This window comes from Miscanthus floridulus, chromosome 16 (genome assembly GCF_019320115.1).
Source record: "Miscanthus floridulus cultivar M001 chromosome 16, ASM1932011v1, whole genome shotgun sequence".
Taxonomy (NCBI): domain Eukaryota; kingdom Viridiplantae; phylum Streptophyta; class Magnoliopsida; order Poales; family Poaceae; genus Miscanthus; species Miscanthus floridulus.
In genome coordinates this window covers 18,321,569-18,335,006 of record NC_089595.1, presented here as the reverse complement: position 1 = coordinate 18,335,006, position 13,438 = coordinate 18,321,569, and the positions used below count along the sequence as shown (strand labels likewise).

Genomic DNA, 13,438 nt, shown 5'->3' with positions numbered 1-13,438 from the left:
GCGGGCCTCGCGTGGAGCACACGTAACGAAGTGCAACGCGTGGGCGTCCGGATACGAACGCTCGGACGCTAGCACTGCTATGTACATGTCAACAGTTCAGTATCTCACACACAAATCTGCAAGATCTTGTACAAAATGTTCTTGTTTGAGGGATCCATCAGCTAACTGACAATTTTGCAATTTCCTGACATTCAGACAACAAATGCGACACGACATAATAGGAGTTTTTCTGACAGTGCGACCGCGCGATAGATAGCGTCTCGTACTGTACTGTACGTTGCCTCTGACACCCAACCTGCCGCCGACCGCCGCTGCAGCGCACCGGCCAACCCCGTCTCCGTCGCCCCCGCCACCCGCACCGGGAGCCCGTATGGCCGCCCCCGCCTCCGCCTCCGCCGCAGATCCGGGCACGGCGTTCAAGATACTCCTCTCCTGCCCCGACGGCCTCCCTCGCTCCCGCGTGCGTACCTTCCCCTTCCTCCTCGTCTCCCTCCCGATTGCATGTCCGTTTGGTTGGGTGGAACGGCGCCTGCCTCCGCCGGCCGTTTCCTCCATCGGACCACCGCGCGCCGGCAAGAACGACTTTTGGTTGCTGCATCCTGCTAGCTTCGCCTGTATTTTTCTGTTTATCATGTCGTTTCCCCAAGTCCTGAATGACGCATTCCAGCTATGGCCTTCTGATGAACAATAGAGCGACTAAGCCTCGAGTGTTTGGATGTGTGCTGCTGTTGCCATGAACTGCCGTGATGTTATTTCTTTAGCTCGTTCAAGACAGTGTGGAGTGCTAATAACTGCTGCCATATTTCTCTCACCGGAAATAGTATAACAGAGTTTCAACATGATACTTTGATCAATAATATTTATAAAAATACATTACTTGTTACTTTAAATAAAAAGAGTTAGGGCCTGTTTGAATCGAAGCCTGACTTGTGCGTTGGAAACCGACGGACTGGGGGAGCTGTCTGACCAGGCAAAATTTTCAGGTCTTGATCCAAATAGGCCCTCATATATTATGAAGCATTTTTCACAATGAATCTTGTAATGCTAAATCTTGTGTTGTCAATCCTTATAAAATTTTCTATATTCACAGTCAAAGGTAAAAAAAAAGTTTGACTGTACAAACCTATAGATGGACTTATTTGTGAATGGAGGAAGTACCAAAAGTGTCTTGCTTTACAACACAGTAACATTCTGATTGAGCTCATGGTGCGAACTGAAGGTCTTGGTTAAGTTTGATCTGTCATTCGACAGGATTCCCCATCCTGATGCAGCCTTGGAGGAATCTATAAGTGAGGTAATGTTTGTCTACCTATATCATACATCTATCTGACAGCATGCATGCGTCCATTGTCATTCTTTATATTTGTTGATCTTGTAGATATGGAACCAAAGCCTTCAGCAGAGCCCATCTCTATACAGCGGTACAAAGTTTCGGGTATGTATTTTTAGCCCTATCCTGGCATGCTCTTTTTTGCTGCTCCACTGATGCTTGAAGTCTTGAAGATGCTACCATTTACTGACAAACATGTTGTATTGAAATGAGAAAACTGAAAGGTTCTTGAATATTAAGTTGTTTGGTGCATGCTCTATACAAAGACGATTTATACAAAAAAACATGTCTTCGCTCAGAATTTACACAAGCTCCTAAATGTAGCTCTCGAAGGCTTTGTTAAAATATTGGATTCCCTATATGTGTTTCTGAGTCCTTAGGGGAATTCCCAGTCAGTTACATGCATTACTTTCATCCAAATGCACTTGCATCTTCACTTCTACTATCTGCACGGAATTGCCAAGCAATGAATGTTAAGTGGTGATGACTTGTGTCCTAGCATGTGTTAGTATTTCTGCTTCTTTTCTGTATAGCTAAACATGTGTCATTATAGAAGTTCATGTATGCAATATTTTGAAACAATCTCTCTTTACCTGCTTGACTGCGTTCATCGGGTAGTAGAATGCAAACACTGACAACAACAACAAATTTCAGTACGGAGGAAATGCCTTGCACTACAAAGATGGCTCAAATCATGGTCATGAGTACTGTGGCTCACTTCATTTGGGTCTCACAGACTACAGGTTGGTTTGACCATTTGTGTTCATTTCCAACAGATCTTTAAACCAATTTTTTTACAGCCTGTAACTTTCTTTGTGATATTTTGATTTAATGCCTCGAATCAGTGTTTCAAATGCATCGCCTAGGCATCCAGGCATACCCAGCTCGCCTTGGGAAACAGTGGCGCCTTGTCGCCTAGGCGTCCAGGCGGACCCAACACTCTCCTGGATGCCTAGTCGCCTTTTGAACACTGCCTTGAATTAACAATTGTTTCTACTTGCATGAAATAGGACATTTGTGGGAACAAATCTCAATCCATCGTGGGAGAAATTTTTGGTTCCATCTGAAGGTAATTTGTAATCTGAAACTTAATACAGCTGGTTGTGCGTATCAGGGCCTTTTTGAATCTTAAACTTTGAAGTCCTCTAGTTTCTTCCATTGCTTCAGCTTTCAGAAATTTAAATCCTTGATAAGTATATTCGTGTCCCTCTGTTTCACCTTCCATTTCCTAGTAAGTTTGCTCTGGGACAGTGACTATTCATTAGATAGTTTGTCTTAGTATTTTGTGTGCTCAGAGCCTCAGACAACATGGTGTCAATCTTTGTACAGAATTGTAAGAATGATCAGCCTTGACCAAAACAATTCCTCTTTCAATAGATGATTCTGTACGTTGCCAACACATGTCAGATCCACTGGGCAATGGTGCTATAGTTGAAACATCTGACGAAAAGATTATTGTATTGCAAAGGAGTTACAATGTGGTGGACTTTCCAGGATACTATGTTTTCCCTGGAGGACACTCGGAGGTAAATCCTTTAAGATTGCTTGACAATATGAGTGCAGATGATGAAAGCGAAGATCTGTGTAGATATTTGATGTACAGCTTAGTTTTTATAGAACTAATTGACAAATGTAGCACTAGGTGTAATGTAGTTTCTCTTACGCTGCAAAATAAAGATGATAGCAACATTACTGCAGGCTGCAGTACTGCCTGATTTAGTGGTTTCTTCTGCCTGTCAGCATGCTGAGATTTTCTTTTTGAGGTAGCATGTTTACTTGAAGTGACTTTTCAAGAAGGAAACTATATGTCATAATTATGGACTAAGGAAAATGTATATTGAAATTTAACTGAAATTTATAAATCATGCATTGCTCAGCCCTATTTATTGCTTAAAATTGTTTCTTCTCCCCTGTCAGTTAGCATGCTGACTATGAAGCTACTTTTAGAGGAGGAATCAAAATTAGAACTTGGAAACATGGCTTCTTTCTTTGGAGGAAGTTGGGGCAGGGGACGGTGCATGAGGAGAAAAATATTTAGTTTTTAAGCCTGAAACAATCGGTTGAGTGCAGATCTGTTAAATACATTTCATATTATTGATCTTCACTTTGTTTATGCCAGCCACAAGAAATTGGAATTATGGGTCATCAAACTGATGGAGACTTTGCTTGTCTCACTGAACGAGTTTCACAAGAAATGTTTGACGGAATCATCCGTGAAGTGGTTGAGGAAACTGGAGTTCCTGCTAGCTCCCTAGTAAGTAGAGGCCTAAAATATATGTCACGTAGTGTAGTATAGTGGTTCGTATACATAAACAGGATCCAATAGAAAGGTTGCTTTTAGTTGTTTCTAATTGTCATCCAAGAAAGATCTGTTGATTTCACGACTTTCTGCAGACCGATCCTGTGTTCATTGGAGTTTCTCGCCGAGAAGTTAATGTTAGGTCAACTGCATTCTTTTTTACAAAATGTAACATTGACTCCAGTGGCGTAAATGAGCTTTATTCTAGAGCTCAAGATGGCTATGAATCTACTAAACTGTATGCAGTATCTGTGGTGCGTTTTAACTGCTCTAGCAGCTCTCTGATCCTTAGCTTGCTTTTGGTTGGCTGCTTATAATCATAGTAAAGATGCTTTTGAATTACAGGAAGAGCTACAAGGAATGAGGCAGCGAATGCCTGGCTGCCACAATGGTGGTATTGCTCTATATGAATCGATGAGGAATGCTGCCAAAAAATCGTGAAGATTTCATTGTAAGTATAATTAAATGAACAAACTTTGTTCAGCTGTGTATCTTAAACACTTTGCTTAGGTATAAAATATATATTTAACATGGTTGTGTTGCAAAGCTGCAAAATTTATGGCGCCCTGCCTTCTTTCAAGTTTCATTTTCCGTTTATCCCTCATTGACATGTCACTTCCCAATGCTGAGTTAAAGTTAAACTGTGTTTCCTTTGCAGGCTGAATAGTTCTGATGGCGTTATTACATCAGAAATAAGTGTGGAGGTACCGTGCAGAACACTGCATGCCAGATCCATCAGATTACTGTTCTTTGCAGTAGATGTACCATTTCCATCTTTGGCCATGTTTAGATTGAAAAAAATTTCAAACCGATGAATAGTAGCACTTTCGTCTTATTTGGTAAATATTGTCCAATCGTGGATCAACTAAGCTCAAAAGATTCATCTCGTGATTTCCAACTAAACTGTGTAATTAGTTATTTTTTTACCTACATTTAATGCTCCATGCAAGCGGCTAAAAATTGATGTGATGAAGAGAGAGTGAAAAAACTTGGAATTTGTGGGTGATCTAAACAAGGCCTTTGTTGGGCCGACATAGGTCTCCTTAGACCCTAGCAGAATTCAGGATCTTTGTTGTACCATTCTGCATAAAGCTTAAAGTTCCCTCTAAAGACTAATGGAATAAATTTCGATCTCCTGCTGTTTCACCAACGGAGGCACTTGAGAGCAGCATCGCGATGCTAATCTACATGGAGAGATGACTCGTGGATTGTAATGTTCTTTCAGGATTGAATTCCTGGGCAAGCGATGCCTTAGTCTGTCAGCAGTTCTTCTGTTGGATCTATACAAATAGAAGTAAGACTATTAGAAATATACAATGCTGCCAGGGTTCCTGCTGTGGTGATGATGTACTAGGAGTATGTAGGAACGGAAGGTGAAGCTTATATATTACTTTACTCTGGAAAGGTTTATATACTTGTTACCTTGCCACCGTGGTATGGATATACTTCGTGCTGGGGTGTGGATTCTACAATTTTCATCTTGATTTTTGTTGCTTCACAGAATTGTCACGGTGGTGAATTGGAATAGGTTGTGGATGTTCCTTCACCTAGCTGGTTGGGTTCTTGAAAGGAAGAGGGCAGCTCAACAATTTTAAGAGCACTACGATAGACACAACCTTTCAGTTGGAACACTTAGAGTTGCGAGCAAATGAGCTCAACAATGTGCAGAACGGGCATCTGATAACAGAGAGAATCCGGAGTCACTCAAACTGAGTTTTAAGCAAAACTCGCAAGCTGCCGAATATTGAGCCACAAATTAGAAACAAGTAGCTCTCCACGATGTGACCATGGATTCCTCCTTACACTGTTTGTCTAAACGGTTGTTTAGCCTGTTTATACACCGTTTAAACGCTACACGGTGGTACACCGTTTCCATTTAATTGGTTGTTTTGATTGTTTAAATGGTCATTTTGCCCGTTTAAACAACTGTTTTGCCCGAATAATGGGCTAAACGGTAGGTGACCGACTGTTTACCGTTTACCGTTTAGGGAAACACTGCCTCCTTATTTGTAGTACCAAAAAAAACCCTGAGTTTGTATGTAAAACATGGGAGGGAGAGAATCAAAATGAATTAAACCAATAAAGGATAAACAGAGTAAAATCTAATAAAGTAACAAAAAAAAGAAACTCCATAGCATTTGGATTTGTTGTACTTTTGTCATTTATTTTTATGTTTTGTATCTTGTAAAACTATAAGGTAAAACGACATAATATAGGCCCTGTGTCCATTTAATTCAGAGAAAATAAGAAATTCTCCATATATAGAGAAAAACGATAATAGTCTAGTGAGGGCGTCCGTCCGAACGCCCCGTACCTGGGCCTGCACGGCGACCGGCCCAATAGTCGACGACGGGCCTTCGTCTCTCCTCCATCTCTACACTACGACATCCCCTCAAAAAATCTCTACACTACGATAGCCGAGAAATCTCCAACTCCCTCGACTCGCTTCGCTCGTCACGGTGAGTTGTGCCATCCGCCCGCCCCAAGCCGCCTCGCCGCCGTGCGGCGCCCCCATCCCGCGTCGCGTCGCGCCATGCCCCGTCCCCGCCTTTGCGCTCGTGCCTCGTCCCCGCCCTGCACTCCATGCCCATCCCCGCCATTGTGCGCCATGCCCTGTCCCCCGCCGCGTCGAGGTGCTGCCAATGCTGCCGTTCCCCTGGCCGATGGAGGAGCTTCGCGTGACGCACATGTTGCAAGCGTATGTTTCAAGTGTTTCAGATGTTTTATCTAGATGTTACATGCGTTTCATCTGGATGTTGCAAAAGTAGATCGGGATATTGCACATGTTGCAATGGCTATACACGTATGTTGCAAGTGTATGTTCCAAATGTTTTATTTGTTTTTCCAGACGTATGTTGCAAGTGTGTTTGTTTGGATGTTACATATGTTTCACATATATGTTGTAAAGGGTTTTATCTGGATGTTCCATATTTAAATGTCTTTTCATGAGTTTTCAAGTGTTTTTACATGTGTTTCAGATGCATGTTTCAAGTGTTTCATATATCTACAGATGTAAGATGCAAATGTTTCATCTGGATGTTTCAAAAGTAGATCAGGTGTTGCACATGTTGCAATGGCTCTGGTGGCCAGCAGACAACGGCCTCGGTAGGGCTTCGTCTCCTACCTCGCGCGACATGCTGAAAGGTCCTAATGGCTAGAGGGGGGTGAATAGCCTATTAAAAAATTTCTACAACAACACTTAGCAAATCAGTTAGACAAATATGAGGCGAAGCGAGTGTTGCGCTAGCCTACTAAAAATACAAGCCACCTACCTCAATTCTAGTTTATATAGTCTCTATCCACACAATGGCTATGTCACTACACTAAGTTAGTGTGCTCTCAAAGGCTAACTAAAGAGCCACACTAACCAAACTAACAAGCTCTCACGACTAGTTACACTAAAGAGCATGACAACTAGTTTGCGATAATGTAAAGAGAGAGTGAGCAATATGGCTATACCGCTGAGTTGACGAATGAACCAATCAATCACAATAATGAATACCAATGAAGACCAATCACCTCGGAATCAAATGATGACATAATGATTTTTACCGAGGTTCACTTGCTTGCCGGCAAACTAGTCCTCGTTGTGGCGATTCACTCACTTGGAGGTTCACGCGTTAATTGGCATCACACGCAAAACCCTCAATAGGGTGCCGCACAACCAACACAAGATGAGGATCACACAAGCCATGAGCAATTTACTAGAGTACCTTTTGGCTCTCCGCCGGGAAAAAGTCAAGAACCCCTCACAATCGCCACGATCGGAGCCGAAGACAATCACCAACCTCCACTCGACGATCCTTACTGCTCTAAGCCGTCTAGGTGGCGGCAACCACCAAGAGTAACAAGCGAGTCCCGCAGCGAAACACAAACATCAAGTGCCTCTAGATGCAAACACTCAAGCAATGCACTTGGATTCTCTTCCAATCTCTCAAAGATGATGAATCAATGATAGAGATGAGTGGGAGGGCTTTGGCTAAGCTCACAAAGTTGCTATGTCAATGTAAATGGCTAAGGGAGTGAGCTAGAGCTGGCCACACGCCTTAAAAAGAGGGGAGAATTCCTTATTTGACACTGGGAAAATGAGTCGTTCCTTTCTTGGCCCTGAAATTTTCTTCGTTCCCTATTTGACACTCACTTCAACTTTCGTTCCTAATTTGACACTGCCGTCAAATCCGTTAGCTAACGGTGTTAACTGGCCGTTAAAAAGACGTTTTTGCCCCTAGAAAAAAAAGCGGCGAAGCAAATTTGAGAGGAAAAAAAATTTGCGCCCGCCTCTGATGCATGCGCCCAGCTACAAAAAAAAGGCGTAGATTTTTTTTTCCTCTCAAATTTGCTTCGCCGCTTTTATTTCTAGGGGCAAAAACGTCTTTTTAACGGCCAGTTAACACCGTTAGCTAACGGATTTGACGGCAGTGTCAAATTAGGAACGAAAGTTGAAGTGAGTGTCAAATAGGGAACGAAGAAAATTTCAGGGCCAAGAAAGGAACGACTCATTTTCCCAGTGTCAAATAAGGAATTCTCTCTAAAAAGAGCCCCCAGCGAAATACAACCGTTGGGCTCTCAGAGCAGCCCACTGCGCACCGACCGGACGCCCCGATCATATTGACCGGACGCAGGACCCCAGCGTCTGGTCAGTGGATGTCTGCCATGTGTCACCTCCTTTGAATCTACACCGCACGATCTCAACGGTCATCGGTGCACTTAAGTTGTGACCGGACGCGCTACAGTGAAGGACCGGACACACGACCCCAGCGTCCGGTCACTTCTAGTAAGGTTCCAGTCGTGACCGGATGCGTCCAGTCATGCCCGACCGGACGCAGACAAGCCAGAGTCCGGTCATTTCCAGAGAGCTCCCTGAACCTCTATTTTGCGACCAGACGCGTCCGCTGCTGTACGACCGAACGCAGCACCTGAGTTCAGTCATTCTCCAACTGCCACGCGTCGCTATTGTTCCTCACACTACCACGTTAGCGTACGTCAATACTGACCGGACGCAGGCCCTGAGCGTCCGGTCACTCTTCGCGCCAGCGTCCGGTCATGAGAGCGAGACCGCGTCCTCACAGCTGCTACTGACCGAACGCAGGGTCAGAGTCCGGTCACCACGTGACCATCGTTCGGTGCACTCTGCGAAACCCTGTCTTTACTGTACAGGGCGCCGGTGAAGTTTTGAACCATTGCTCCAAAGTGCTAAACACAATGTGTATCACCTTTGTGCATGTGTATTAGCATATTTTCACAATCATTTCAAGGGTGTTAGCACTCCACTAGATCCTAAATGCATATGCAATGAGTTAGAGCATCTAGTGGCACTTTGATAACCATATTTTGATACGAGTTTTACCCCTCTTAATAGTACGGCTATCGAACCTAAATGTGATCACACTCGCTAAGTGTCTTGATCACCGAAACAAAATGGCTCCTACCACTTATATCTTTGTCTTGAGCCTTTTATTTTTCTCTTTCTTCTTTTTAAGTCCAAGCACTTGATCATCACCATGGCATCACTATTATCATGTCATGATCTTTATTTGCTTCACCACTTGGAGTGTGCTTCCTACCTCATGATCATTTTAATAAACTAGGTTAGCACTTAGGGTTTCATCAATTCACTAAAATCAAACTAGAGCTTTCACGTGCCTTGCCTTTTCCTCTACTCTCCCTCTATACATGGCCATCGGGCCGTGCCGGCCCGGGCCGGAACGGTGTCGTGCCTCAACGGGCCGCCGTGCCTGTCGAGTCATGCCTGCACCGTGCTCGTGCCTGGCCTTCGGCCCAAGGCACGGCCCATGGGCCGTTTGGTCGTGCTGTGCCGCCCATTGGGCACGGCCATTTTCACCGTGTCAGGCAAAAAAAACACCTCCAAAAAACCACCAAGTGTTGAAACACTTCATTTTCAAATTTCAACAAACAAAAGATCACATTTTCATTCACATTCACACACAGTTATCAACATTCACATTCATACACAGTTATGAACTAATCTGATCAACATTCAACATTCACATTCACATTCACACAACTGTTAACTGATCAACTGATCAAGTTACCATTTTCATTCACAGTGACAGACTGACAGTTCACATCATAGATCACAGCACAAAGACAAAAGGAGACTAGATTATATGAAAATGATGATCAAAAGGAGCTGTTTTGTGTAATGCCGCCTCATTAAAACCTTTCTAGGTAAAACTTACCCTTATGAGAAACCCTAAAAAGGAAAAAAGAGTACAGCCAGCTCAAAGTCTTAGTCTTAATGTGTTATTATAAAAGGCAACAGCTGTGGCAAAGTTCACAGAATGACTGTGGCAAAGTTCACAGAAACAGAATGACATAATTAGAGTCCACACTCAGTCACTCACTCTTCTTACTGTCACAGACACACAGACTCACAGTCACACACACAGCTTCACAGCATAGCATAGCAGACCAGTAGTCCAGCATAGCACCAGCCACCAGCAAAAGACCAAAACTCCAAAAGTACCTGCAAAAATAGAAGAATCCAATCAGTCCAAAAGTATTGAGTTGATTGAGTCATAGTATTTAGTTGAGATAGACAGTCAGTACCTCTCAGGCTCTCCTCTCTCCGGTTCTTCTTCACTTGTTGTATCCAGCACAGCAAAAGATGTCCAAAAGTACCTGCAAAATTGTACATAATTCATGTTATTGTTTTGCCATTAATGTAAACTGGATGGTACTTATAGTTATAGATTTGAGTTGAGTACCTGAGAGCGAGAGGAGAGGTTCTTCACTTCTTCTATCCAGCACCAGCAGCACCGCCGCTGCCGCTGCCGCTGGCTTCGCCTTCACCATCATGGAAGAGGTTCTTGAATGCCTCCTCCAGGTCCACATCCTCAGGTGCATGCTATTCTCTTCTTACTGCTTGCTCCTAGTCCTTCATGCAGGTGAGCATCTCCACATGCTCCGGCAACAAGCGCCGCCGTCGGTCTTCGAGTATCCTAGCTGTACAGCTGAAACAAGACTCGAAAGAGACACTAGATACAGAAACAGACATGATATCTCGAGCCATAATAGATAGGATTGGATAGGTTAGCTTGTGGTCACGCCACCAGAGCAGTATGTCAAAGGATTCCTCATAACATGTGATAGGGTCACTGTCCAAGTAAGCTAAGAGCTCACTGACACCAGAACCAGATGGAGTAGATGAAGATGAGGGGGAACGGCCAGAGCCAGGGGAAGCACCAGGACCTCCAAAGATCCTTCCTCATGCCTGCTTTCTCTTACCACAATGAGCTGAAGGCTGTGAAACCCTTTGAGTCCTAGCTGCCCCACCAAATTTCTACTCATACTTGTTAAACAATCTGTACAATTTAGCTTTGACATCACCATAGTATAAACTATAACTGGATTCGGTATGTTGAGCAAGCAATTCAAGCACATTAAAGAATCCTTTGATCTTAGCTCTAGGATCAAGAATGAATGCATATGAATAGAGCAGTGGAATTTTCTCCTAATATTTAAGAAATTTAAGCTTCATAGGATAAGCAATCATTCTAAAATTCTGATCTGTTTCAGCTTTATGCAGATGCTCAGCAATGTCAAGGATATGATACAAAACAAGTGGAGCTGTGGGATAGTAAACACCAGACAGAACAACAGTAGAATCATAAAAGAGTTCCAGAAACACCATTATCTGTTCAGCAACATACCAATGCTGTGCAGTCAACAATTCTGAACCATAATTAGAGTTAAGCCACATAGAAAATACTTCTTTGTATGGTAGCAAATGCTTAAGCATTAAATAGGTGGAATTCCATTTAACATCCATATCCAATTCAAACTTTCTAGACCTTATACCCTGAGCAATACAGTATTTTTTGAATAGTGCAATTCTTTGATTAGAGGAATTCAAAAAGTTTATTGCAGTTCTGAAATCTTCAGTAAAAGGTTTCAACCTCTTCAAGCTAGATTTGACAATGAGATTAATGATATGACAGGCAAACACTGATGCACAAGCAAATACTTGACCTTGTGAGGATCATCATGTGTAGGTGCAGGATAAGAACCCAAGTAACCAAACAAGACAGGTTGCAGGATATCATAAGCCTTAGAATTAGCTGAAGCATTGTCTAAAGTGACAGCAAAGATCTTGTCAATCAACCCAAACTCCTCAACCACAACAGATATCTTCTCAGCAATGTTTTTCACCAGAATGTGACACCTCAATTAGCCTAAAACCTATAACCTTTTTCTGCAACTCCCAATCAGCACTAACATAATGAGCAACAACAGAAATGTAGTCCTCCTTAGTATTACCGGACCAAATGTCAGATGTCAAAGACACAGATGAGCAAGCAGGAAACAAAGAATTCATAAGCATAGAACGTTGCTCAGCAAATAATTTACCCATATCTCTAGTAGTGGCCTGTCTGGAAACCTTCTCAAATCTAGGGTTATGAGCACGCTTAATGTAATCCTCCTAGGCCTGTGTCTCACTATGCCTAATGGAAGGTCCAGCCTAGCAATCAACCGGCACAACTCAATACGAGCAATAGCAGGGTCATACACCCAGTTATGCAAACCATCAGCATTCAGAGCAAGCCTAGACTGGACCCTCTTATCATTATCATGTTTAGCCTTGCAAGATTTCTGGTGCTTTTTCAAATGACCAGTGCCAGCAGCAGATCTAGCAGTATACCTCTTGCCACACATTTTACAGATAGCAACTACTCGTATGTTATTTTCCTTAATCTTAGTGAAATCCTCCCAAACAATAGATATGAGCTTACCACCACCACTAGTCGATGAGGTACCATGAGTGTCAGTGGAGGCTGCCACCCCACCGTCGTCGTCGCCGACATCGAGATCAATCGGATGGGTGCCATCACCGTCACCGAGATCGATGCCGAACAGCCCGGCTGCATCCTCACGGATGTCGTCGTCGTTCTCCACTTCCAGAACCTCCCAATCCGAGGCCGAGGGAGGGGGGAGGGGGCCGGCCGGCCCAGCCCCGGCCCCTGGCTCCAGCTCCAGCATCGCCCCTCGACGGTGGACAGGGGCGCTTTGACACTGGTGGGCTTGCCATGGCGCCTCTAGAGGAGGACGACACGGCGTCAGGCACCAACCTGTGAAGAAGATGAAGAAGAAGATTACAAATTTAGAACTTATAAGAACAGAGACAAGAGAGTGGCAATGAGTGAAAGAGAGAGACAGATCTAGGGTTAGGGTTTCGACTCACCTACGCCACCGGAGCCTAGTGCCAGAGAAGAGGCCAGGGGCAGGGAGCCAAGAGCCCAAGACCGAACCAGAGGAGAGAGACACCGGTTAGAACGACGGCGAGCGGCAGCGGAACGACTGACAGGCACAAGCCACTCACATGGTAGTATAGTACACCGGAGGAGGAGAGGAGGGAAAGGAGGGAGGAGAAGGAGAAGAGGGAAATGAGGGAGGGAGGCGAGGTGTAGGACCGGCGGCGAGGTCACCGGAGCAGGGCCGACGAGCACTAGGCGAACGGCGGCGACAGATCGAGGACGAGGCGTCGAGGCACCAGACGCGAGGCGAGAGCGGAGAGCGGTCAGCGACTCAGCGGCGAGGCGATTTGGAATGTGAAGCTAGGGTTAGGGCTAGGGGCGGCCCGCAGCGGCGCCTGCATTTTATATCAAGAGGGGGAGCCGGGGGAGGGGGCTTGTTGGGCCAGCCAATGGGCCGTGGGGGCACCGGGCCGCCACCGAGCCGCCTCTTTGGACCGGGCCGTGCCCGTGCTGGTGCCGTGCCACGGGCCAGGGTGGCGGCCCAAGCCCGTCCTGGTCGCTCGGGTCGGGCCGGCCCGGGCCCGGTGGCCACCG

At 44.7% G+C, this 13,438-nt stretch overlaps 1 protein-coding gene across 2 annotated transcripts; it reads left to right on the top strand.

The window, feature by feature from the left end:
• Positions 1-235: 235 nt before the first annotated feature.
• LOC136513608 (nudix hydrolase 9-like) lies at positions 236-5,073 on the top strand. 2 transcript variants are annotated; one of them, XM_066507577.1, is made up of 10 exons: positions 236-460; positions 1,232-1,294; positions 1,379-1,435; positions 1,985-2,073; positions 2,341-2,399; positions 2,708-2,856; positions 3,450-3,584; positions 3,725-3,883; positions 3,975-4,080; positions 4,288-5,073. In XM_066507577.1, the coding sequence occupies exons 1-9, from the start codon at positions 371-373 to the stop codon at positions 4,068-4,070; spliced, it is 897 nt and encodes a 298-aa protein (XP_066363674.1). In that variant the 5' UTR covers positions 236-370; the 3' UTR covers positions 4,071-4,080; positions 4,288-5,073. The 2 variants fall into 2 exon arrangements, with proteins under 2 accessions (XP_066363674.1, XP_066363673.1); XM_066507576.1 differs by having other exon boundaries at positions 1,220-1,294.
• The last annotated feature ends 8,365 nt before the right edge of the window (positions 5,074-13,438 follow it).

Coding starts and splice junctions, on each gene's coding strand:
- LOC136513608 (XM_066507576.1), top strand. CDS start 371: ATGGCCGCCCCCGCCTCCGCCTCCGCCGCAGATCCGGGCACGGCGTTC. Junction 461..1,219: donor ACGGCCTCCCTCGCTCCCGC/GTGCGTACCTTC, acceptor TGCGAACTGAAG/GTCTTGGTTAAGTTTGATCT. Junction 1,436..1,984: donor ACAGCGGTACAAAGTTTCGG/GTATGTATTTTT, acceptor AACAAATTTCAG/TACGGAGGAAATGCCTTGCA.